A 26,986-nucleotide genomic window follows, 5' to 3' on the forward strand; every position below is an offset into this window, starting at 1 on the left:
TTCCTCCTTCAACTGGATTTTCTTTGCCTTTTTAGAATGTCATAAAATAAAAGAACGGAGTTAAGGAAACTCCGGGGAAGTTCGAATGAATGGGTTCAAGGGAGAGCCGCACGCATCCTCCAGGACTGGGTCTGTGTCTGCCCGAAACCGCCACTCCACCTGGTGGATGGCACCCGAAGCAAAAGGCTTTCCCTGTCAGCTACCACGGAGGCTACTTCACAGTCACACTTCCATTTTATTTATTTGTTTGTTTGTTTGTTTGGGGTACCGGGGGTGGAACTCGGGCCCTTGCGTTTGCCAGGCGGGCGGCGGAACCACTGAGCCAAATCTCCGGCCCCACGGTCACACTTTTTTATAAAACCTGCTGTGCATTTTATCTGTAGCTAAAGTGTATCACAACGTCGAAGGAATAATATCACAATCTACAAAAAGACAGCCACCATAGCCACATTTAATAGGTAGGAAAAGTAACATGTTTTGAATTAAATTGCTGCTGCTGTACAGTGGAAATAAAACCTTATTTAAAAATTGAGGACTTTTGTGTGCTTGTACACCGTGGAGCGTGTTCAGTAATACCTCGGTCCAGTAATATTTTGCTTCCGTTCATGAACTCTGCGTCAGGTGACGCGTATGGCCAGGAGCGCGGCTGCCTTCCTCGCATCAGGGAACGGACTCAATTCGTGAACCGAGGCGTGGCTGTGTTTCTGAAGTAGAATCTTGGCTACAGCACACTAAAACGGTCTTCAAAGTGGGATGTGTAGACCCTGAACCAGTGAGCCCAGCTGTTCAAAGAAGGAGTAGAAGCAGGAACAGATGCAATTCCCACGCAACCAAGACTGGCGTGAATTCATGGACCCCGCGCTTCGGGAATCCATCTCCTCTTCATCACAGTATAGTCCCAAAGGGTGTCGACTCGCTGGGCCCCCACCACATCCGATGAGAGCCAGACCTGTGGGCCAGAAATGTGAAAACTCCGGGTACCTCAGTACGATACAGGGGCTTCAGACCGTGGAGCCTAAGTGGACAAAGACCCCAGGGGCTGCCACGTGGTACTGTGTTCGAATCCAGTCTGGAGAACACCAGCCAGTCCCCCGCAGCGCCCTCACCTGCCAGCAGGAGAGGAACAGGGAGGTTCTGGGGAGTTACCGTCCCTTGTGCACACTGACCAGCTGCTTATTTTCTACTCGAGCAGCATTTCCATGGGCACCTCATTCCTGTCTGGAAAGGGGTTTCTCTCTCCAGCTTGCAGGGTCGCAGGCAGCGACCCTTGCATGGGGCTCAGGAGTCGGTGGAACCTCTGTTTGCAACCAATTCGGTTTGCGACCGGAATCGTGGAAAGAATTAAGTCTGTGAGCTGATGCACCACAGTGGTTGCTCGTTCACCCTGGATCCGTGTATGCAGCACAAGTGGTCAGCAGCCCCGCTGTGCAGTGGGGGGCGTGGGACACCTAACAGGAGGCTGTGCGAGCCACTGCCCGCCTCCACTCTGTGCCGTCCGGGAAGAGGGGCACGGACCATGTGATAGCACCGCCTCCTTTTTAATTTTGTGACGGTCACCAGTCCACAACGACCCCATTCATGGTGGGGAGCTGGTACAGGTACAGAGCGCAGCTAAATTCTGTATTGTTCCCCTTCCCCTGCAGCTCCTTTTAAAATTAAAAAAAAAAAAAATGTTTTTGCCAGCATCAGATGTATTTATTTATTTATTTATTTCCGAAGTCCTTATCAAGGTAGGTTTTATGAACACAGATTAACAACCAGTCTAAGAGGGCAAAAAAAGTATGTAAAACACATGAAACAATTACACTAAATCAAGGTGCACCTTTGGACACCTTGTCTGTGCTCTGTTTTATTAACTTTTTACTCTCCCTTTTTTCCCCTATTATCTGTTTCTTACTTTAAACTATATTTATAAGCTGGGGTTTTCACATGCAATATTTGGCTTGTGCCTCTGTTTTACTTCACTAACGTAACAGCCTCGAGGCGCATCCATTTTCCTACAAATGACTAGAGTTCATCCTTCTTTATGGCAGAGTAGGTACTCCGTGGAGTATAAATACCACATTTTTGTTATCCGCTCATGTGCCGATGGGTATATAGGCTGCTTCCAAGACTTAGCTATTATGAATCGTGCTGCTATAAACATAGTTGTGCATTTATCACTGCAACGTGATGGTTTTAACTCTTCAAGGAAGATACCTAGATGGGGAATATCTTGGTCAAATGAAATTTTTAGTTTTAGTTTTTTGAGGAATCTCCATATTGATTTATGCCAATTTATGCTCCCACCAGAAATGAAACAGTGTTCCCTTTCCCCTGTGGCCTCTCCAGCATTTATGACTGGCTGATTTCTTAATGATAGCTATTCTTTCTAGAATAAGATTGAATCTCAGTGTTGTTTTATTGGTTTTGGCTTTTTTTTTTTTTTTTTTTTTTTTTGAGACAAAGTCTCACTGTGTAGCCCAAGCTGGCCTCAAACCTAAGGCAATCCCCCTCCGTCAGCCTCCCAAGCACAGGGATTGCAGGTGTGAGCCACCACACTCCACCCTCAGTGTTGTTTTAATTTACATTTCTCAAATGGCCAGTGATGCCGGATTTTTTGATGTACAGTATTTATTGATCATTTCCACTTCTTCATCGGAGAAGGGCCTGTTCACTTCAGATGCCTCTTTTTTATTGAGTCTATAAATTTGGGAGTTCTAGTTTTTTTTTAGTTCTTTATGTACTCTAGATATTAGTCCTTTGAGGAGTAGTTGGCAAAATTTTCTCCATTCTGTAGGTTGTCTCTTCACTGTTGGTGGTTTCCTTTGCTGGGCAGAAGGTTATGATTTGATGAGAGCCCAGTTGTTCATTCTTGGTAGTATTTCTTGCCCAAGGAGGGTTCTGTTCAGGAATTCCTTGCCTATGCCTGTGTTATCAAGCGTCTTACCTGTTGTCTGTTCCAGCAGCTTAAATGTTTCTGTCTCTATATTTAGATCTTTGTCAGTTTAATGTTTTGTTTGTACTTAATCCAACTAGACACACAGATCTTACAAAACGTACCTAACGCTCAGCCCCCTCCAACACACAGACCAGGGTGTCGTCCAGTGAATGCAGCCTGCTTTAGGGTGGGAGTTGCCAGCATGAAATCCTTCGCCACCCCTCAGACCCAGTGATGTGAGAGGAAAAGGTGTTCAAGATCAGTAGTCCGAAAACAACCACACAAAAATGTAAACCTGGGAAATAAGCAGAAGACTCACTAGTTCCTTGGACAGTAAACCCAAGAGTGGAGCCGGACACGGGAACGGGGCTCCCTCGATGAAAATATGCTGACGGTCACTGAGGTGGGGACGCAGGTGTCTCGGGGCAAGCGCCCTTGGTAGCAGCACCACACACCAGGGAGTGAGACAAAGTAATTTCTTCGGGAAATGGTCACCGGAAGTGCTGCAGGGAGCTTTGGAAATGACAGAGGGTGGAGAAGGAACTCGGTCAGAGTGGCAGAAAGAGTGGAACACCCTTGCAGGCAGCTGGGCTCGCATCCCACTGAGGACTCCGGAAGGGAGGGAAGACGCATGGCCTCCCTCCGTGTCCCACCCCTTCTCCGGGAGAAGTGAGCCGGCGTGTCTGCTCGTCACCTCCTTCAGCCTGATGGAGCTCTGCTCTCACAGCTTTTACTCGCCTGCCCAGAACTTGCTCTGCACCCAGAGAACATCCTCGGGCAGGGAGGTGCAGGTGCTCGCTCTGTCTGAGAATGAGGGAACGTGTGGGCTCATCTGAAACTGACTGACACATAAGCATAGTGATTCAAGAAGGAAAAATAAGGGAACGAGATTCCTTTATCTATGGATGCTTGCAAAATCGACATTTATTTAAGATATGAGAATAGTGCTGGGTGAGACAATACGGCAGAGGATTAGTATTTCCATGGGGATCGCAAGGTATTTGACAGAGTTTAGAGAAAGATTAAACTTGTGTTGATTTGGAAGAGAGAGTAACCTGGTGTCTGTGGTGGGGGGAGGATCCCAAGACCAATCCCAGCTGGAACTGAGGTTTACAATTGGCCCCACATGACTCAGATGCCCGACAGGCTGCATTGGGGCTGACTGGTGATGAAGAACAGGAGCAGGCGGGGCAGAGCACTCAGCAGCAAGAAGAGCTTGAGCAGCTGGGGCGGCAGCAGCTGGACACACAACAGCTGGGGTGGCAGCAGGTGGTCTCACAGCAGGTGGTTTGGCAGCAGGTGGGCCTGCAGCAGCTGGACACACAGCAGCTGGGGCGGCAGCAGCTAGAAATACAGCAGCTGGGCTGGCAGCACTGGGGCCTGCAGCAGCTGGAAGTACAGCAGCTAGGGTGGCAGCAGCTGGAGATGCAGCACTGGGGCCTGCAGCAGGTGGGTTGGCAGCAGCTGGAGATGCAGCACTGGGGCCTGCAGCAGCTGGGCTGGCAGCACTGGGGCCTACAGCAGCTGGGGCAGCAGCAGGTGGTCTGGCAGCAGCTCTCCTGGCCACAGCCCTGCTTGTAGCAGACGGAGCCACAAGAGGAGTTGACCATGGTGTCAGAGGTTGGAGGTGCTGGATGGGTTTCTGAGGTGGAGGGTCTGTGAGGTTTGGGCCTCCTGTCCTGCATCCCCTTTTACACCCTGCGAATTGGTTGCCATCATTACTGGCAACATTCTTTCCTTGTTATTGTTTTCTTTTAATATACAAGCAATTATCAAATTAGACAAGTTTATATTCCTGGTAACATTCTCAAGGTGGGTGGTAAATATCACTTCCTTTTCCTGATGTGTTAGGATTCATCTGTCACCTCTTCGTGAATCATCTAGATGTATTCTCACTTTAGCTTCCCCAAAGAGATTGTCAAATGACATTCTGCATCTTGTGGTGTAGGCTCACTCTGCATAGACATCTGGTCTACCCTTTAATGACAATGGCTCCAATAGGCCCATAGTTCTTCCTGGTGATCCAGGAGAATAAATCTGCATTTTATGCTGACAAACATTTGCTATGGGTCAGGCTGACAAAGAGGGTTTAAAATACAGACCCAGAAGAAGAAAAAGGTCCTTAAAACATTTCCTTTACCCTCGTGTTGAAGAAAGGCCCATTTTAGAGACTATTTCTCGGGCAACACAGAACCATTTTCTGTGTTGTGGCAGCTCACAAAGTTATGAAGTTTTCCTTCATTTGTTTGTTTTGTAAGACAGGGTCTTGCTATATAGTTCAGGCTGGCCTTGGATTCACTGTGTAGCCCAGGCTGGCCTCAAACTTATGGCAATCCTCCTGCCTCAGCCTCCTGAGTGCTGGGATTACAGGCCTGTGCCACCATACCCAGCCAAGTTATGAAATGTTGATGTTTCTTTTTCTCCACAAACCTCTTAAAAAATTCATTTTTCTTGCTTCCTGGTGGAAGGTGAGATACAGATGGGCTTCGCTGTGAGTTTCAGTTCCCTCCACTCCTGTGTGGGGGCTGATTTTTCTTCTCATCTGACTTCCGGTCTGTCTGGCTTTAACTGGACATATTGAATCTGTTTTCTCTGTTTTCAGGACTTTCTTTCCAACCCACTTTAGATGACCCAGTGTTTTTATCTCTTTCTCCAACTTACACTCTACCATGCCATGCTGCTCTCCCTGTTGGATTACCTGGCTTTTTGGATTCCCTACACTTTCCTGCTTCCATATTGGATTTGTTATTTAGAATTCACTCACTAGTTCTTTATTTTCAAAAAAGAAGAGACAGAGAAATAGAGAGGAAGCAAGTTTCTAGATCAAAGGCCTATGCTTTTCTTTGTGAAAATATAGTAAAATCTTAAAGGTAGAAAAGATGCCTAACCCAATGGCTAGCTAAATATCTTTTGGAAAATAAGCCATGCTGCCAGTCCAACCATTGGAATGTATAGATTCCTCCACCTCTGGAAATCAAGGCAGCCCAGGGGAGGAGATAGAAATTTCTGCGCTGGTGCCACGTTCTTGTAGACATAAGCCACTTTCCACTCTGGAATGGTGGTAGGGGAGTGACTCTTGTCTCGGACCAGTGTTTCTCACTGCAACAACTGGCAACTCGATTTGGCTGATAGCCTTCCTATAAAATGTGTTCATCAAAGTATTTGGGGGTCATGAGGCTAGGGAAGAGTGACTGCACTGGACGACAGAATCACAGCTCCAAATGATTTAGGCACGCTCTGGAAAGAGACCACTTCCGACAAGGTGAAATCTCTAAAAGAGTTGTTAATGCAGCATAGTGCATGAAAGTAGAGAGGAGTCCCTGATTCTCAATTTCTTGGGAGCATTTTCTTTAGCTATCCACGTAGCCACAGTTGGGTCCTCCCTCAGCACCTTTCCAACGGGTATAATATTATCAAAATGAGTATGGGGATCTGGCATTGGGTAAAATAACAGGTTGAGACCGAAAGGAGTAGAACGAGCAATTGTACTAGAAGAGGCTGCAGCCATTTGTAATGAAAAAGACAAGTGCTTCGCCCAGTGATGACCTCAGTCTGTGTCCTCACTTTCTGTCGGCCGTGTACTCCCGTTAAACCCTAAGTAAACAACTGCATGCAAGCACTGATCCGGTCCCGTAAGGATGACACTTATGAGGAGAGCAGGGAGTTCTCCTCCTCTTCCACCCACGCGAACACATCTGGTGACTGCGTTTAATTCTGGGGTCCAGAAGGGTGAGGGTACACTGGGGTTTATGAAAAGTAAACTTCGCATGATGACGACATTCCGATCAATGGCCAACGAGTGAGAGAAGCTGGAAATTTGGCCTACAGAAGAGAAAGCCAGAGCCACACGATGGCGTTGCAGCATGAACAGCTCTTCATGAAGACTGGATACGCCCCAAATGGCTGCGAGGGGCTGATGGTGAAGATGCGAGGGACTCATAAAGAAGCGTGACTCTCACCCTGTGAAGGTGGTGATGGGACCGGTGCCCCATGGCAGCAGGTGAAGGTGTTTATCTATGAGCCAGGGTTGCTGAGGAAGCCTCTGAACCAGATGGAGGGGACAGGATGCCGTGACTTGAAGCTTTCCTTTCTGCCCTCAGGCATGTGTGAGCCTAACAAATTGAATTAGGATGAATTTATGCGCTCCTTCCTTCTGAGCCAGTTTCTGCTGCTGCCCTATCTTGGTTTCCACAACCTGGGCTCCTGTTGGGACCTCACATGGAGCTTTGTGTCGGCCCTAAATACAGCCTCTAATTGAGGTCCTGAGCTTCTCCCCTGGAGGCAGAGGCATGAAGGAACAAAAGCAGTTTCCGAACTATTGTGGGACAAAGACCCTGGTGAGCTCCATCATGGGACAAGAGAACAACTCTCCTAGTCCCAGAAGATCTTGTGTTTGGGGGGAAAATGTTGTCCATGAAGCACCCTGATGAGCAACGCCCACTTATGAGTCCATAGAGGTCACTACTTTTGCATTAATTGACGATCTTTCCTTTCTTATGTATGTGGCTGTGGTTATGTATGCGTATGTGTGTGTGAAGGGAGGATCGTATGATAAGTTGAAATTAGCTTCGGGAATGTGTCATGATTTCTCCAAGTGCTTTTTTTTCATTTTTCCTGAGCTTGACCAAGGTATAATTGACAAACAAAGTTGCATATATTTAGGGGATACAATGTGATATTTTGATATAGGCATGTATCATGAAATGATAACCACAGTTAATTAATATTTGCATCAATTCGTATCATCACCGTGTGTGTGCTGAGAATATTAAGATCTACTATTTTAGCAAATTCTAAGTATCCGACACAGTCTTACGAACTTTACTCACCACACCGTACATTAGATCCTGAGAACTCACTCCTCTTACAACTGAAAATTTTTACTCTTTGACCAACATCTCGCCATTTTCCTCACTCTGACTGCCGGGCACCTTCATTTCACCGTCCATTGCTATGAGTTCAGCAGTTTTGAGGTTCCACATAAAAGTGTGGTCTACAGCACATTTAGTATAATGTCCCCAGGCTTCATCCACGCTTTCTCAAATGATATAATTTTCTTCTTTTGTGGCTAATAATACTCCCAGTGTGTGTGCATCACATTTTCTTTATCCATTCATTAATTAATGAACCCTGGCGCTGTTTCTGTGGCACGGCTGGTACAAATAATGCTCCGGTGAACACAGGAATGCAGATTCCTATTCGAAATCCTCATTTGGTTTTCTTCAGATGCCTACACAGTAATGCAGTTGCTGGACCCTGTTGTGGTTCTATTTTTAATTTTTTGAGGAGTCCCTGTACTGTTTCACATAACAGCTAAATTTCATTCCTACCAGCAATGCAGAGGGTCCCTTCTTCTTCACGTGCTTGCCAATACTTTTTAACCTTTGACTTTAGACAATAGCCATTCTGTCATTTTCCTGGAGAGTAATGATACTGAGCACTCTTCATGGATAGCGGGCTCCCATTTTTATGTCCTCTCTCCAAAAATGCCTCTGCAGGTCCTACACCTAGTATTCATTCAGTTTCGGTTTTGCTTGTTTTACTATGAATTCCTGACATACTTTGGCTATCAACCCCATATTATATGTAAGATTTACAAATGTTTTCTCTCACTCTATAGGTTGCCTTTTCATTTTGATGACTCCTTCCTTTGATGCATAGAAAATTTTTATTTTGATAGAGTCCCATGTATTTAATTTTGCTTTGGTTGCCTGTGATTTTGGGTGTCAGATCAAAAGAAAAGAGAAAAGAAAATCATTGCCAAGACTGATATTGAGGAGCTTTTCCTCTGTATTTTCTTCTAGTAGTTTTATGGTTTCAGGCCTCACCTTGAAGTCTTTAATCAATTTTTAGCTGTTTCATGTATGGTGTGAGATAACATTCCTGTTTCATTCTCCATTCAAACTGCATATCCAGTTTTTTCCAACAACACTTATTGAAAAGACTATCCTTCCCCCATTGGGTCTAAATGGTACCCTTACCAATATTAGTTGGCCACATGTGGATGGCTTTATTTCTTTTTCTGCCTCTTCACCCTCAGCCTGTGTGTTTGCAAAGCTAAAGTGAGTTTCTTGTAGGCATATCATTGAATCTTGCTTTTTATCCTCAAAGCTTTTAATGAAAGAATTCAATATGTATATAGTTAAGGCAATTATTCATAGGCAAGGACTTTGTTATAAGAATTTCTTGACTTATGACAGTTTCACTTTTATTTTTATGTTATGGTGGTATGCAAGTGACAGCTGTTCAGTAGAATAAAACTTTGAATTTTGATCTTTTCCTGGGCTAGCAATGTGTCATACAATATTTTCTTGTGATAGTACTTATCCAAATCTATCCACATGATAAAATTGCATAGAACTACACATATACACACATGTTCACAATAGTGCATGGCAAACTGTTAAGTCTCAACAAGTTTTTAACAATGTGAATTTCTCAAGGGAACGTGGAACTTTGGAATGCTTGTTTTTCAACTTAATGTGAATCTATATTTATCTCAAAAGAGAAAAAAGTTCATGAGGCTAATTTGAGGTAAAATCGAGCATGCTTTTATCTACCAGGCACCTTAATCTCACTGGATTGTCATGAGAACCTGAATAAATGGGTACTGTGATCCTTCCTTTAGGGAAAAGCAATCACAGGTTGAGAGAATTTAAGTGATATGTCTTGTGTTTATCCATCATTGCTATAACAAAATACTTGAGGCAGTCTACTTATTTATCTCAGTCTTGAAGGCTGTATGTCCAAACAACCTTGTGCAGTCGATTGTAAGTGCCTCCTCTTTGGCTGTGTCACCTTATGCATACAGCCATGGTATGGGCATGTGTGAGAGGAAGGGACCATATCTTGATACAGGAAGCCAGAAAAGGACTGGATGGGGTCTAGCTTAGGATTTTATAAGAGTCCTCTTTCAAGAACTAACCAGGATCCCACAAGAAATACCTTACTCCCTTTCCATGGTAGGGCCCCAGTAAGTCTGAGACGTCCCTCTAGGCCCTGTAGTCCCACACAATCTCTTGCCTCCACCACCCTGGAGTCCACCCCCCCCACAAACATACACATGAACCTCTGGGAAAGAAACAACATCCAAAACCCCAGGGGTTCTCAGGCTCATAATGGTATGCAGTAGAGTTGATCTCCAATCCCATCCAATTCCAAAGTCAATGGGCCATTCTCTGTGTAGACCGCATCTGTCCAAATGCATAATGCTTTTCTAAGGACTTTTCTTGTTGATACTTGCAATCCGAAGCTCTCATGTTACGTGTTTTAGAAAAGAAAAGATGAAAGATTATCCCGTTATGCCTTCTTTTTTCTGTTTCTTCTGTGAGAATAAATTCTGCTTTGGATAAAATCTCATTTATGAATGTCACTTTAACGTTTTTGATTCTAAGGTCCCCCAATAACTGTGTTCTAAGTTACAGGAAAAAAAAGAAACACAAATATGAATAGATAATTTCGTTAATAATAATAATGAGAGATGAGCTCTGAGTATCTTTGGATGCTAAAAAAATTTTATTGGGAAACATCAAGCAATTATGAGTGGAAATGGATTCCACAGAAAAACATGAGAGAAAAAAATCTACAATTGGAACATTTGGAGACTTTTGTATTCTGAGCCAAAATTGGAAATTCTAAAGCAACTGGATACAGAATTTGGCTATAAATTCTGATTCTGCAATAATGGAATATTTCTATAAAACTGCATATAGAGGCCAGAGTCTTGGAGATGACTCCACGGATCTGCTTGAAGTTCATGGCAACGGAAAGTCCCTGCGTTCTGTTGATAGAAGCTCTCCTCCTGAGCCAAAGGATAAAGGCAGGAGGACTTGTGGATCCTGATCAGTACACTCAGCAGCAAAAACTGCCACAGTAACTGGGGTGGCAGCTGGTTGTTCTACAGAAGGTACTCTGGCAACTGGAAGGGTGGTAGCAGCTGGACACACAGCAGCTGGGGCGGCAGCAGGTGGTCCTGCAGCAGGTGGTCTGGCAGCAGCTGGGCTGGCAGCAGCTCTCCTGGCCACAGCCCTGCTTGGAGCAGACGGAGCCACAGAAGGAACTGACCATGGTGTCGGAGGTTGGAGGTGCTGGGTGGGTTTCCAAATGAGTGTATTTCTTGAATCTGGAAATCTCCTTGCCCAGATCTCCTTTTACGTCCTGCTGTGGGAGCTCTTCCTTGTTGCTATTTATCCTAATAAGTAAAGGGTTGCTGAATTAGGCAATTATGCTTAGTGTTTCCTCTTCCAAATGTATTAGGCTTTATCCCATTGACTCTTCCCACCGCACATCCTGAGTGTCTTCCTTCATGTCCATCATCTCCGTTCACATCCGAGCTAGACATTCCGAGCTAGACTCCTCCACTCGCACCTCTGCGCCTTCTTCCTGAGTCTCCCCACCACCCCTTCCTGGTGACCCCTCTAGGTATCAGGTACTCTTATCTTTTCCCACAGAGTGGAGGTCATGTCGACACTGACAGGCAGTCTGGGCGTTGCTTTTCCCTATTTGTGGGTCAGACCACATCCACAGTTTTTTGGGAGCTTTTCTTACGGTTAACAATCTACTCACCAGTTCACCAGACAACGACGTCTCAGAAGTACAGAATGTTGGCATGAAAGGCAAGGCAAGAACCCATCAGTGTGGTCCATTGTAACCAAAAATAGTGGGCCAGGCTACTACCATCTATCTCATTTCCTGGACTTAAATATGTTGACAGATTGCTTCCTTTTAAAAGGCAAATATACGTTGGAGATTAACATAGCCCTTCAGGAATCACCACTGGAAATAGTAGCAGTATTTATGTTACTGAAAACATTTATATTTTATTAAAAATAGAACAAATAGTGCAACATTGATTTTTAAATTATATGGGAAATAGATATAAATAGTATTGATTATTAAGTAATTAATAATTGGCAGTTAATTCTGGTTGGCAAGATTATAGAATTTAATTATTTCTGAATCTTTCTCTTCGGGTTTGACCTGTTATAAAATGATTGGCTTTTTTTTTCTATTAAAATTTTTAAAAATTTTAGTCATGCTTTGTAGCCTTCACTATGGCCTAGGGCTGGGGATTGGGGTGTTTTGAGGAATTTACAAGTTTGGGGGATATTGGAGTCTCTTTCTAGAGGTGATTTTTAGGTCCTTTCTGTCCTGAGCAAAGAACTGGTTGAGACAAGCACCAACGGTGGCAAAGATTAATCAAAGGTAGAAAAAGAAACAGGCTCTGCACAGCAAGTTTGGGCCAAGTAAAGTAGGAAAAGGCGCACACCCTGCAGTGTGGGCGAGGGGACACCATGCAAGAAAGAACACAGGAGCAAGAGCTGGATCGTGACTGTCCTTTTCGTACAACCCACACCTCAGGCTGATGTCAGGTCATTGAGAACCCGCTGCAGTCCCCTGGAGAAGTCCATGTGCCAGGCTCCGGGGACTGCTCTGAGCGAGCGTCCTGGGGTGTTGTCACGCCTCCTTTCCCAGCCAGTTTGAGCAACGCCTTCCCTTCCTGCCTCAGGGGCATCTCTGGCCAGCCTGATACTCAGCCATCTCCATCAGTCTGGCTGTCCTGGGCAAGGTGGTAAAGCCGGGTTAGTAAACAGCCTCATCCTAAATTCCCTGGGTGGTTCCTTCCATGACACATCCCTGGGATCCAGCGAGAGTTAAGGCCAAGAGCAACAGGGGAGCGTCAGGCCGCTGCTCCAGAGCTAAGCCTGATGCTCATTCAGAGCAGCTGGTGCTTTTCAACTACTGGTTTTTAGATACACTGGCTCTCATTCCTGCCATAAAATACTGACTCGCAAATCCGAGACTGCCCACGGGTACATTTCACAAGACAGCGTTCTACCAGGACACGTGCACTTAAACTGCTTAGCAGACAGGAAAGCACCCACGACTGATGCAGTCAGAGACCACCATACGGACAGAAGACAAACCCTAGGGCTCTTAATCTCTTATGCATGTAGAGCATAATTTGTGTTTTCTTCTGAGGCAGTCGGGGACTTAACATGATTTTGCTTAAAAAAATAAACAAAATGAAAACACTGACTCTTGGCTGAGCAGAACAAAGCTTGATCTTCACCTTGTATCTATCGCCTTTATTACAAAACTCTGGGTCCGATCCCTCGCAGCTCTAGATATAGCCACGTTAATCACTTGGAGTGTGTCTGTCAGGAAGTTGGTAAAACAATGTTAATTAGTCCTGCATTCACATAGCCCATCTTATCTTCTTTCAAGACCAAGGAAAGAGACTTACAGGGATACACAGCTACACCTGGACGACTCCACCCACTGCTCTAAACCTCTGAACACCTTGGATTCCAGCCTAGCTGCCTGAAGCTTCCTCAAGCAGTGCCAGTCATCTCAGACAGACTGAGTGGTCTCTTCCAGCAAAAGGACTTTCCCTGGGAACTACCCTGAAAAAAGCAGAGCTGAGCCCATGATCAGACTCTCGCCCACTGCAGCAAATCCATGAAACCTGGCTGTGTTCTTTTATATGAACGGGCCAGTGTGATCCTCTTCATCAGAAATGTGCCCTCCTCAGGTGTGTGAGCTCAAGTCCCTTCCCAATTTTCTTGTACTTTTGAAATGCCCAATGAATATACCTATGTCTCTCGCTGATCTGTCCTGAAATGCTCTGTATGATAAGATTCACCAATCTACTTCATGGGGAATGGGAGAACAGAGGTCCCCATTTCCTCTTTGGGAGGAAATTTCTCCCCTTAGCTTGGACCCTGTCTGGTGACACTGGGGATACCACAGCCTCCAGCAGGAGGGAAGCATGGGTTGGGGCAGCAGAGACCTGCCCTGTTCTTCACTTCTGCAGTAATTCCAGGACACAGCTACAGTTTCACATCCAAAGTTGGGCACGGAGCTGCAGCAACTGGATAGCTTAAAGATGGAAGCAGAGCGACATGTGAAACATCAACATACGGAGCAAATTGGTCCAGGGATTTAGCTCCGTGGTTCCACTGCCTGCCTGGCAAGTGCAAGGTTCCAAGTTCGATCCCAAGTACCAAAACAAAGCAAAAACAGAAAACAAAAATATATGAAGCAAATTGATCTGGGAGTCAAGAGGATAGAATTAGTAAGGCCCCAGAGAGGCAGCATGTGGGGGGCATGGGGGGCACCTCCCCAGCCCTCTCCTCCCAGCTCACTCCAGCAATGTGAACAAGTCTCCAAGCTCTGCCCAGGAAGACAATGAATACCTGGAGCTCAGGGACTCTTTCAGTTCCCACCAGGGGACCTGGCTCCTAAGTCACCCGACTCGGGGAGTGCCTAGATCTCATTCCAGGGCCCTGGGGCCAAGTGGTGGCTAGAAAGATGCAGGCAAACCCTCCCTACTCCAGCTTGCCAGCCTCCAGCCCCACAGAGTCAGCCCAAAACAGATAACAGCAGATCCCAGTTTCTCCCTGGAAGGAATCAGCTCAGATGCCATCCTGGCTGTTGTCCCAGGCTCAGGCTTCTGACAAGCCTACTTCTGGGAAACGACCAGAAAGGGAGGTTATTAATAAGATCTCTGCTCCCCCAATAAAACCAAGTCTCCACCCCCTCCCTGGAAGTTTGACCACATAATAGGCACTCTGGCTTTTACAGCTCCTATCAAAGGGAATGGCTCCCAATTCCCCAGCTGACGTGCACGGAGCTTTCCATCCGAGTCTCCGTGGACCACAGAGATCAGAGGCCGTTTTAAACAGGCCATTTCCCCCAGCTCAGTGCAGAGCGAGCAAACAAAAATACCCCGCTCCCGGGTTCTGCTCCTGCAGCAGTTCCCGCAGTCCTCTTTTGGGAGAGCCTCGGTTTCACTGTCGTGGCTGTCTGAATCAAGTGCAGCCCTTCACCTCTCATGGTTATTTTGACTTTGGGGAAGAGCCAAAAGCCCTACAGGGCCAGATCTGGTGAGTAAGGTGGATGAGGACACAGTTTCATGTTTTTCAAGCCTGTCTCTTTGTTGAAAGGCACGTGGCAGCGGCTTTCACTGCACTCGTGATCACATTGAGACAGGAGATTAAGGTGTGGCAAAACTGGCTGGGGAAGTAGATGTCACCTATTATTTATAATATCCCAGACACACGGGCTGAACAGTCCCCAAAGCCCTGCACGCGGACTTCTCGAGAGAATCTGAGCAGGTTTTCAATAGGATGCCTGGACGGACATCAGCTTGAGCTATGGGGTCCAGCACGGACTCTCAGGACCCGTGTGCAGAGGTTCTCACAGATGTCCTTCCGATCTGAGCCGTATAAAAGGACACAGACATGAAGAACTTGCTATCCTGACTTTTTTCATGGCCATCTGCCCTGCTTTCTTCAGGGTGACCTTTTATTGCTTTTTCTCCTTTCCTAGACCCCAGCTCCCTCTGCAGAGCTGATTTCTGCTACAGTCTTCACTTTCACTTTTCTCAAATAAATTTGGCCCCTGCTTTCTGCTCAATGTGTTCAACTCTTGGTTTGAGATGAGAAGAACCTGGAATCTAACTGCAGAGGGAGAAGGCAAACAGCCCGGGAATGTGGAGCCGAGCTAGCGGGTAACAATACCTCATAAAGTCTCGGGAAAGAAGCCATGGAGAACTGCTTCAGAAAGTGGAAAGGAGGGCTTAAAGCAAGGGAGGAGTCTGAGGGGGATTTTTACCATGATAATTATTTCTTACTTGAACATTCGCTGCATGCTTTGATCACCCACTGCAGACCAAAGCCTGCTGGGACCTGGCTTTTACATTTGACAAGTCCTTGGGAGCAACAAAGGAAAAAGCATTTTGTTGGGAGAGCGTGAGACAGAAGCTGTGAGGTTAAAATGGAACTTTGAAAGTTGGATTTTTTTTCTTTTTCTTTTTTGGTACTGGGGAATGGGACTCAGGGCCTCACACTTGCCTGTAAAGTTGAGATTTTTAATTTCTTCAGGCTGAGGGCCAAGCTACCACTCCCAGCCCTGGCGCTGAGGAGGCTTCAACAGAACCAGGGTTTTAACATTTTTCTGGGGCCTCTGGTGGGCCAAAGCCTGCTGACTGCTCATACGCGTGTTTCTTGGTCCCCCATACACATGAGGCGGAGAGTCTCTGCACCCATGAGCTCGGCGGACTAGCTGCCCCCCAAGCAGACCCAGCTGCTAATACCCTCACGGTGTGCTCTTCAATTATTCCACTCCTGATATCAAGAGGTTTCCAGAGTCAGACTTCCGCATGGGCCCCGGTGACAAGAGACGGGCAGGCACCGCTCACGTCCTCTGTTCAGCTCAGTGTGGGGTGAGCGGGGGAGAAGGTCAGCTCCCAGCTTGCGCCCGAGTAGAGACAAAGTGGGGCACACGCCCAGCACCCCCGCCCGCCAGCCGCTCCTTGAGGAACTGGCACTCGAGCCTCCTGGTGGCCACTGAGAACGAAGGCAGTGGCTGGGACAAGCAGGAGGGCGGAGAGGCACCCAGAGGCCCTGGCCAGGCCGCTGGGAAGCTCAGCTCTCACAGGAGGTCAGTCAGGAAAGCCTGGAAGAGAGGCTGTTTAGCCTCACCACAGAAATGGACCCCAAAAATGAATAAAAACAAAGAAGCAGGGAATTCTATGCCAAACAAAAGAGCAAGACAAATCGCCAGAAACAGACAAAAGTTAAAACATTACAAAAGTCTATAACTGTTATATTAATGCATATCTGATAGCAACACATGTAATACCGTTATTTTTACTTTGTTTTAAGTTGTGTTTTCTTAAATACAAGTTAATTTAAACATCTTTTCTTGCATCTATTAGCAATTTGCATCTGACATAGTTGCTAACACCCTGAGGATCCTAGGGCCAAATAAAGGTACCAGGAGGTGGGGGACAGAGGTAGGTCAGTGCTGATGGCTCTGTGGTCAGCAGGTACACCAGGCAGACAGGGAGTTCACCCAGTGATCAGTCAGACCTATTAGGACAGAGCAGTGACCTACCTTAGTTTAAAATGACACTAGAGCTCTCCCCCCGTGGTGAGGGACAGTCAGCGCAGAATCGTCAAGGAAGGAAAAGACAGGTTCCTTTGCACAGACCTAGGTGGAGACTTAAGTGGATGGGAGTAGCTCTGCACAGAGAGGCATGAGGAGCAGCACGGTCACAACTGGAAGCAGCGCCCCCTGCAGGCCAGGTCGTCAAGAGCCGGGTCCCTGCTTTCTTCAGAACACTGTGAGACCGATCCTCTGCGGGGTCAGCCGAAGAGTCCTGCCCTTGCTTGGCTATCTCCTATGTGGTGTGCATAAGAATAAAAAGTTGTTCCTGTGTTACTGGGTCTCTTCTATCAGAGAGCCTAAGAGCCCACGGAGTCAGGGACACTGTCCTCTCTGGAGCCTGTCACTGCCACACAGCCTGCTGCGTATTCTTTCTGCTTTCAACATCGTGTGTGTGTGTGTGTGTGTGTGTGTGTGTGTGTGTGTGCACGCGCGTGTGTGTGTGTGTGTGTGTGTGTGTGTGTGTGTGCACGCGCGTGTATAGTAAAATGTCCCAATTCGGGAGGGAGGTGTCAGCCAAGTAATGAGTTATGTCTTCAACACACAACACCCCCAGGAACGAGTAGTGCCCTTAGGGTGGAGTCACTAGCCTAAGAGTGAAAGTGGTCACTACTGACCCCACAGTCTCCAGCCTTTGAATGTTCGCGGGGTCCTGTGGGAATCTGGTTGGGGCCTCACTGAGACGAAGTGGCTCACAGGTGGGACCATAGGAGCAGGCACAGGTCTGCAGAGGAGCTTCCTGTTGGTCACAAATGATCTCAGAACACCTTTGCCGGGCTTGACAGAATCCTGAGAATTGTAGACTACTGTTCAGTCGTGTAGTCAACAAATGGTGTCCTAGACCCAGCCTCCCATTCAACTCCAGATCATAACACAGGAGTCTCCTCCTCCTGTCCTTCAGGATACTCCCTCTTCTTACAAACCTTCCCCAGTGCTCTCTCTCCAAACTACCCTAACCCTAACCCTGTGCGATATCCGGGTAGCATGCCCCTTATGTCTTTCATACTGTTGGGGGCAACTATCTTTTATTTTTTCATATATCATTGTCAAATAAAATTGTAAATATTCACCTTGTATGTGATGTTCTGATTTGGGATATACTGTAAAGTGGTTACTACAGTCAAGCTAATTAACATGGTTATCCCTTACATACCTTTTTATGTATGACTTTTGTGGTGAGAATATTTCAGATCTTCTCTTTTAGCAAGCCTTGAATACACACCACCATAATGCTAACTAGAGTCACATTGTGGGCATTGGATTTCTAGGATTTGTTCATCTTGCATAACTGAAACTTTACATGCTTTGACCAACGTCACCCACTTCCTCCCTTCCCTGCCCCCTCATCCCCAGCCAGGCACCATTTTTCTCTGTCTTCCAGATTTATCCATGTTGTTTAAATGAGACGATTTTCCTCCCTAATAAGGCTAATATTTTGTACATGTTACATTACACACATATAACATTCTCCTTACCCATTTCACATCCATGTACGGACATCAGATCATTTCCATATCTGGGCTTCTGCAGGGAACAAGGGCAAGCACATAGCTCCTGAAGACAATGGCTTTGAAGCAAGAGGTGAGGGTTTTGCAAACAACCTGGCCAAGTGGGCATGACCTGCCAATCACAGAGACCCGGGAGACATGTCCCAAGCTCTGCTCCTGGGACCCATCAGAAAGTGCTCTCTTCATTTCTTCTTGGAGATCTCAAACAGATTTTTGATAGGACTGTCAAGAACTGATGTTGCCAGAGTGGGAGATACAAAGATGGCAGCCAGAGTGGGAGATAAAAAAGATGGCAGCTGTTAAGCCATGGGGTCTGTGAGTCTTTTCACTGCCTGGCTCTTGACCTATAGAACACACATTTTTCCTACTTTTATTTGGCCAGCACTGACTATGCAGAGCACACTTCTTTTCTTACCTTTAATAGATGTAAAACCTCACTACGTATTTCACTTGTCTTATCCAATTCTTTATTCAGGACAGAAGGACCCTAGAAAGTGCCTCTAAGAGAATCCCCAGCACCCCAGAACCCAGTGATAGTTTTATTTATTTGGATCTACCCCCAGAAGTAGAATTACTATATTATCTGCCAGTTCCATTTTTAATTTTCTTTTTATGTGGTGCTGGGGATCATGCTGAACACATGTTCTACCCCTGCAGCTCTTATTCTAATCTTTTAAGGAGCTTCCATATTGTTTTCCATTATTACTATACCAATTTACATTCCCACCCACAACCAAGGTTTCTTTTTTGCCACATCTTTGTTAATACTCGTTATCTTTTGACTTTTTGGTAAAAACCATCTTAACAGAAGTGAGGAGATGTGTTTTGGTTTTGATTAGCCTTTCCCCGATGATGATGATGATGATGATGAAGATGATGATGATGTCAATCACCTTTTCACGTGCTACTCTGACAGTACTTTAGAATTCTCAGGTCATTTGAATAGTTGAGCACAGGGGAGGTGAGGAAGGGATGTGGCAGTTGCTTAGGGTGGGATATAAGAGCTAAATTTTCATTTCATATGATAATGGGTCAATAGAGATATGAAGTCCAAGAGTCAAGAAGAAATAGTAGAAATACATCATTGGATTTTTTTCTTTTTATTGTTGGATAGGAGCTCTCACTCCAAAACCTTCCACCTTATTCTTCTTCCCTCCATGGCTTGCTTTCTAGGCGCGCTGTATAGCTGTCATTCTTGGACTTACCTTAGGCGCAATTCCTTTTTCTGATTTGCACTCCTGCTTTAAATCCGTGTCCTCCTCTCTGTTTTCTTCATTTCGATGGTGACATTCTTCATATGTTCCTTTAGATAGGGTGTGCGTCAGTTCCTCATTGCTGGGACACAGCATCCAATACCCAGAATTTGAAGGAAGAGAGGTTTACTCTGGCTCACAGTTTAGGGGGTTCAGTCCATGGATAGCTGGCTCTAAAACAGAAAGGGCGCGATGGAAGAAAATGCTCACCTCATGGCAGCTAAGAAGCAGAGAGAGAAGAGAGAGCAGTGGAGGAAAGTATACCCTCCAAAGGTACCCTTCCAGTGACGTGCCTCGTCCCACAAGGCCCCGCCTCCTGTCGGCACATTTAGCTATAAATTCATCAACATTGCAATCCACTAGTAAGCATAGAGCCCCATCCAGTCACCTTCCAAAAGCCCCCACCTCTGAACTTATGAGACTTTTGAAGACTTTTGGAGGATATTCTAGATCAAAATCACAACAGCATGCGGGACCAATAAGGCTTTTCTGAGACCTTGTATGTCTGGAAATGTTACACTTCCTTCGCATCTGTTTGATGGCCTCGCTGGGCATGGAATTTGAGGCTGAGAAAAATTTCACTGAACAAATTTTAAAGCATTTCCTATTTTCTTCTGGCTTCTGTTGTTGGTGTTGAAAAGTCCGATGCCACTTTGCTTCTTGAAACTTAGTATGGAAACAGTATGTTATTTTTTTTTTTCATTGAAAGCTTTTAGTGCCTCTTCCACACCCATGATGTTCTGAGATTTCGCAGTGCTGCATTATCAAGGGAGACTAAGCATTCAGTGTTCTCAGTACTGGTGGGGTTTGATCTGGAACTCCCTTTTAAAGGAAGCTTCTTTTATTTCCTTGATACTCTTCTCCCCGTGTTTTTCCCCTCTTTTCCTAGAATTTCTCCTTGATGATGCTGGGCATCCTGAATCTGTATTTTCTTGAATTTCCATTTCATGAATTTCTTATTCTACTTCACATTCCAAACATTTTACTGAACAATTTTTTTCCTACTTTTGTCTACTACAATCTAATTCTCAAGATTTCACTGGGCTTCTCAGGGTGCTCCTTTTTCACAGCATCTTTTCCCTTCAAGGGTAGAATATCTTCTCTATCTCAAGCATTGCATATATGGTTATTCTTATTTCACAAATGTTAAGTGCTTCTCTGATGCTGGTATTATCTTTTCCTTCAGTGTTCATTGTTGTCTTCTTGCTTTTTTGTAAACTTTAGTGCTGTAAGGGTGGGCTGAAGACATTTCTCAGATGTGTCCTGCAAATTAATTAACATGGAGCTAAAGAACCAGCCAGAACCAGAAGTTCTACCTGGGATGCTGGACTTGCAGATTGGCGGGCTTTGAGAATTAATCCCTTCATCTCACCCCTCTTTCTTCCTCCAAGAGAAGTCAGGATTTACACATCCTTTTTTGGTTCCCCCTAAATTTCTTCACAGAAGAATCTTTCCTTAGAAAGGCTAAGAAGCTTTACAACCAGCAGAATAGTCTGATTTTTTACTTCATCATCCCGTTGACCTCTCCTTCTTGACCTTGGTTCTCTGAGGTGTCTCCACATCTCGCGTCTCCCTCCTTATATTCTACAGAGGCAAGTCTCCTGCTACTCCTGGTGGGAAGTGGGGGCTGGAGAAGAGCCCTAGGGGTCTAGGGTTGTTGCCTCACCCTGCCCTGCCTTCGACATTATTGGGTGCTTCCCCATCTTAGATGTTCCTGAGGATTTAAGACAAATCAGATATTGTGAGGCCCTGTCTTTATGTTTCCATAGCGACGTTCAGAGACAGCAGGTAGGCTAACAGTTTAAGGCCCTAACACGTTTCTCAGGCCTGGGCTTCTGAGGGTTGCCACAAGAGAAGCATCTTGTGTAGCAAGAAGTAAGGATTGATTAAGCATTAATTGATTAATTAACATTAATTGAGGAAAGAAGCCCGAGTCGAAGGCTCTGGCCTGCATCGCATCGCTGCATTAATTTCCGAATGTGCGTTTCAGGTTTGTGACGCCTTTGTTCTCCTCTGTTTTTCTCCCCAGCCAAGTGTTCACCTAGAGCGACAGCATTCAGCGCTTAAACCTATCGGTACCGTCTTGAGATGGAAAGAAAGCTGTCGAGAAGACCCAGGAAGCAGACCAGGAGCAGAACTCTGGGTGGAAAGGGCGATTTCGACGCGGCAGGGGCGAGGGCAGCAAAAGACAATGTGAACGGAGGAAGCGGTGAACGCGCCCATCAAACACCGCAGGGACAGGGCTCACAGGCGTCCGCCCTCAGCTTCCAGCCCGCCCCTTGCCTGCTTCACCCATCGTGTTTGATGCCTTTTCCAGCACTGTGGAGGCTTCCGTCTAAAGCCCCTGGCTTTCTGCTTCTCAGCGGATCCATCCCAACCACTCCCATTCCATGGGGATCTTTACGCATCTCTTCTCCTCCAAGGGACTTTGCTGTTTCCGTGTCTCCTTGATAATCGTTCCCTCCATAAGGATCCAGTCGGCTGTCATCCACTCTCCCCACTGGGTCTTGTCTTGGGCGTTAGTGAGCACCGATCCCCTGCTGCATCGATGCCACGCGTTTGATTTCTGTGGGTGCATCCTTATGAAGGACTGTTCTCCCAAAGAGTACGTCCGTCTTCATCACTAGCATCACCAACACACTCGAGCCGACACGCCCCCGTGAAATCCAAGGCTGCTTGGGGTTAGGATGGGAAGGAGTCTCATTCCTCTCGTACACTTCCCAGAACCCAGCCACTGGCCAGCCGGGCCACAATTCAAAAGCAGTGAAAAAGAAGCCCTTATTCTGCCTCAGGAAACTTGATGGCAGATAAGTGGGCAATCTGGTTTGGGGGACAACTAATGATTTTGTGTTTTCCGTACTACAGGCATTGATAGCTATGTACAATTTTTCATTGTTCACACTACAGAAACTCAAACTTTTCTCCAAATAGGTGATCGGTGCTAACGAAATGATTAAGGGACACATATTTCTGATACAAAGAAAGCAGTGTTTATTGGGACATGGTCACCCTGTCACACATAGTTCCCTGTGAAGGAAGCTGAGCCACGAGCTCCAGTCACTGGCCTGGAGGAATGGCCCAGTGCAGTAGCATGAGCATCTGGTCCTCTTCTGGAATGCCCACTGGACAGGCGCAGAGTTCGGAGCTTCCGTGTGGTATTAGTTCAACTTGGTGCTTAATAGTTGCTTGGTGCTGTAGCATGACTGATGGGATGAACAGATGCTGAGGGATGAGAACCAGGCCAAGTGCGGTGGTCAAAAGATGCACGAGGAAAACAGACACTGGCAACATGGTGGTTGGCCCAGGGCTGGTGGTTAGAAATCAAGTTCAACAGCAAGGCCCACAGGAAACTGGGCGACAGCAGGTAGCCTGGCAACAGACTGGACGGCAGCAGCTGGACACACAACAGCTGGGCCTGCAACAGCTGGGCCTGTAGCAGCTGGGCCTGTAGCAGCTGGAGATGCAACAGCTAGGCCTGCAGCAGCTGGAGATGCAACAGCTGGGCCTGCAGCAGCTGGGCCTGTAGCAGCTGGAGATGCAACAGCTGGGCCTGCAGCAGCTGGGCCTATAGCAGCTGGGCCTGTAGCAGCTGGAGATGCAACAGCTGGGCCGGAAGCAGCTAGGCCTGCAGCAGCTGGACACACAACAGCTGGGCCTGCAGCAGCTGGAGATGCAACAGCTGGGCCTGCAGCAGCTGGGCCTGCAGCAGCTAGAGATGCAACAGCTGGGCCGGAAGCAGCTAGGCCTGCAGCAGCTGGACACACAACAGCTGGGCCTGCAGCAGCTGGAGATGCAACAGCTGGGCCGGAAGCAGCTGGGGTGGCAGCAGGTGGTCCTGCAGCAGGTGGGCTGGCAGCAGCTCTCCTGGCCACAGCCCTGCTCGGAGCAGATGGAGCCACAATAGGAGTTGACCATGGTGTCAGTGGCTGGAGGTTCTGAATAAGTTACCAGGCAAGTAAGTGTTCTGAATTGGAAGACTTTTTGACTCCTTTCCCCTTTTATACCCTGTTGAGAGAACTTCCTTGTTTGTCTTAATAGATAAGCATTTATCAAATTAGATAATAGGCATTCTTTCTTGCACCATGAATGCATTTTTCCTTTCTGCAGTACATTTTCAGTCTGATCTTTCCAAATCAATTCTTAGGTTTCTTCCTTGTGGGTGTCATCTAATTTCCAAGCCCACAGCTCCCTGAACATTTGCCATGAGACTGGCAGCTTGTCATTTAGTGTCAATCTATTCATCTTTCAATCGTGATTCAACCCAGACCCGTGCTGGTGGTCTCATGAGTGCAGGACACACACCAGGTGGGACAGGAGCTGGAGGACACCAACCAAGTGAAATAACTCTCAAATTAGAATGACAGCACCGGGTTTGCAAGGAGGAGGAACAGCTCCATTACCGGGTCATTTGTGAGTAACCAGGAAGGGCACAGCTCGAGGCAGGGGCTGGCAGCTAGTGAATTAGAAAAAGGAATTCCAAACAACACCTTTTGAGACTTCCTTATGTCATTAACCTGTTCTTACAGGCTGTGTCACTCTAGGAATCAAAGTTGCATATGAAGTTATTGTAGAGCTTTTCCCTAAAATAGCCAAGTGACACAGAGTGGCTACCTTGGACCAGAAAGCACCAGTGACCAGAATTCAACGTTGGAAATCTATATATTTTTTTAAAATTTCAACATAATGCAAGTAGGTATTAATAAAGAAAAGATAAAAGCAGTTCTATGAAAAAAACTTCATAATAAAAATAATTAGAGAATAATGACGGTAAATGCATGGTATGTTATGATCTTAAGAGAATATATTTACAGAAATGAGTTGGGAAATCTGTTTTTTTAAAGAACTGCCCAGATTCCACGGGGACATGCCTGGGAAAGTCTAGGGCAGTGATCTTTTCTTGCTGGTGCATTCCCACCTGTAAAAATACGGCCTAAAGTCAGATGTACTTGAGACTTCATCTTCTCGGGAAGACAGAACAGGAGCAAACATAAGTAAATGATGACACAACTTTACAGCAAACTGGGAAAGATCAAGGGCTGTCTTAGTTACTTTTCTTATTGCTGAGATAAAAAACCTGACACCCAAAGTTAAAGGGGAGAAGATTTATCTGGCTCACAATATGTAGAGGTTTCGGTCCATAGTTGGCTGGCTTAAGACAGGGTGGCTTGGTAGAGGGGCATCGCAGAGGGGAAATTTATTGCCGGCAGAAGACAGCAAAAACAACAAAGGGAAGGTAAGCCTCTTTCTGTCCCATATATTGTATCCAGGCCCGGGATTAGGGCAGTGCCGAACCAATCAGTAGATGGATTTAGTGACCACGTACCCTTAATCCCAGAATCACACACTGTCCATTCAGCCATCCCTGAAAAAGTCATCTACAACCACACCAGGCTTTGAGGGGACATGGAGGCCCAAACCATCAAGGACTCGGTGGCTTGCCGGGAAGTCAGTGTTTCTGGCAGAACTTGCATAGGTCAAAGAGCACTCATCCCGTTACTGGATGAAGGAAGCTGAGCCATGTGGAGACCGAGGGGATGAGGAGAAGTGCAGCCATTTGCCTGTTCTCTGCAGTTCTTCAAAAGTTGGCGGACTTTGAGTGCCTGTGAAGGGAGGGGCACTAATAGATCTACCTGTTCTTCTTTCTACCAATTAAAGACCTAAGCCTCCCATGCCACACAAAGTGAAGGTTATTTATTCTTGCTGAAGCAGCCTTAACATTTCCATCCATCTTGTGCACGTGGAAGAGGCTGCATGTCGGAGAAGGAAGTCGAGATATGAAGGGAGACCCAGCAGAGCGCCCACTAGTGGAGGCGGAGGACTCCTTTGGAAAAGGTGGATCCTCACCCAGGTCCCACACAGAGGCCCAGGGCTTCTGCCCACAGGGAAAACGGGCCATAGGACCAAGAGCTTCACACCTCTGCCAGAAGAGACTGGCTTTACTTGGGTCAGAACATGCAGAACTCCATGACTAGGGGCAATGGAGGTCGGTGTTCATGTGAAGCTGGTAGCTAGTTGATGATACAACAAAGAATCCAGAATTTTAATAAAGACAACCAGGGAAAAGGCAGCCAAAAAGCTCTCCTGAGACTGCAGTCAATCCTGATGGTCAGCTGTACAATTGAATTGTCTATATTTGCGTGTGTTTTCTCCTTTCTTCTATTAACTAATTTTAAAAGTGAGGGCATAAAACAGTAGGAAAATAATTGTATTCTGGGGCCTATATCAACTGGAAATGCAACATGTTTGACTAAGAAAAAAAAGAAAAGAAACACAGAGGGGTGCTAAGCTGTGTTAGAGTAGGGTAGGGACCTCAGCTGGCAACTTGAATATACAGAAAGATATGTGGAGAAGCAGAAAGGTTACCTGAGAGGTTAATATAACTCTAGGTGGATACACATTCTCCTTTCTTTGCTTGGCTTGTTGAAGAGACATAAGAATATGTAAAACAATTATTATAACAATATTTCATTGAGTTTTAAGCATATAGATGTTTTATATATATATGTATATATATATACATATATAGCAATAATAACACAAAAGGGTGGTATTAAAGCTGTACGAGGATAAAGGTTTTAGATCTCACAAAAACTAATAAACAAGTCTGACGTATATTTGGATCATTTAGCAGTGATGGTGAATCATTTAGGGCTTTCAAACCTAACAAACAGCCCACTGCAGCACATATGCCATAGGTTCATCACCACTTAATTAGGGTGAATGTCTTAACCCTTAGAGTACACACACACTCACACACACTTAGAAGAATTAAAATGTCATGCTGCAAAATGCCTACTCAGTGTAATAGAAAGAAAACAGAAGACAGGGATAAGAAACTTGTACCCACAATACACAAAGAACCCTTACAACTCAATAAATGACAACCCAAGAAAAGTGAAAATATAAAGTTGAGCATGTGTTTATAATAACATTATCATAGCAGCCCCAAAGAGGAAACAGCCCAAATATCCATCAACTACTAAAGTAAAGGGTGATATGTCCGTATCGTGGATTATTATATATTACTCAGCAGTAGAGCGAATGAAGTGCCGCCACATGGTGAGGTATGGGTGGATCTCGAAAATAGGATATGAAATGAAAGAAGTCAGTCCCAGAAACCCCATATTCTATGCATCTACCTATATGAATGTCCAGAGATTAAGCCCGCAAGATAGGAAGTAGACTAGTTGCTACCTAAGGTTGGGTGGAGGTAGGAGAGAAACTGGAAATGACTGCCGTTGGGTGTGAAATTTCTCTTCAAGGAGACCAAGGGGCTATAAATTTTTGTGATAGTTGCACAATGCTGATTATATAAAAATATATGTGAAACCCTGTTTTATAAAAATAATAAA

At 45.9% G+C, this 26,986-nt stretch overlaps 2 protein-coding genes across 3 annotated transcripts; both read right to left on the minus strand.

Moving 5' to 3' along the window:
* Positions 1-4,119: 4,119 nt before the first annotated feature.
* Positions 4,120-11,621, minus strand: LOC104855978 (keratin-associated protein 4-4-like). Its single transcript, XM_010615068.2, has 3 exons — positions 11,486-11,621; positions 10,854-11,111; positions 4,120-4,516 (listed from the first exon to the last, which is right to left on the minus strand). Exons 1-3 carry the CDS (start codon positions 11,563-11,565, stop codon positions 4,120-4,122), a joined length of 735 nt encoding a protein of 244 aa, XP_010613370.2. The 5' UTR covers positions 11,566-11,621.
* An 11,223-nt stretch (positions 11,622-22,844) lies between these two features.
* LOC104855990 (keratin-associated protein 4-12-like) lies at positions 22,845-23,549 on the minus strand. 2 transcript variants are annotated; one of them, XM_033763042.1, is made up of 2 exons: positions 23,200-23,549; positions 22,845-23,049 (listed from the first exon to the last, which is right to left on the minus strand). In XM_033763042.1, the coding sequence occupies exons 1-2, from the start codon at positions 23,547-23,549 to the stop codon at positions 22,962-22,964; spliced, it is 438 nt and encodes a 145-aa protein (XP_033618933.1). In that variant the 3' UTR covers positions 22,845-22,961. The 2 variants fall into 2 exon arrangements, with proteins under 2 accessions (XP_033618933.1, XP_010613385.1); XM_010615083.2 differs by having other exon boundaries at positions 22,845-23,549.
* Between the last annotated feature and the right edge of the window lie 3,437 nt (positions 23,550-26,986).

The sequence above is a fragment of the Fukomys damarensis genome, unplaced genomic scaffold, assembly GCF_012274545.1.
Source record: "Fukomys damarensis isolate Sample0158 unplaced genomic scaffold, DMR_v1.0_HiC HiC_scaffold_13, whole genome shotgun sequence".
In the NCBI taxonomy this organism is placed as follows: domain Eukaryota; kingdom Metazoa; phylum Chordata; class Mammalia; order Rodentia; family Bathyergidae; genus Fukomys; species Fukomys damarensis.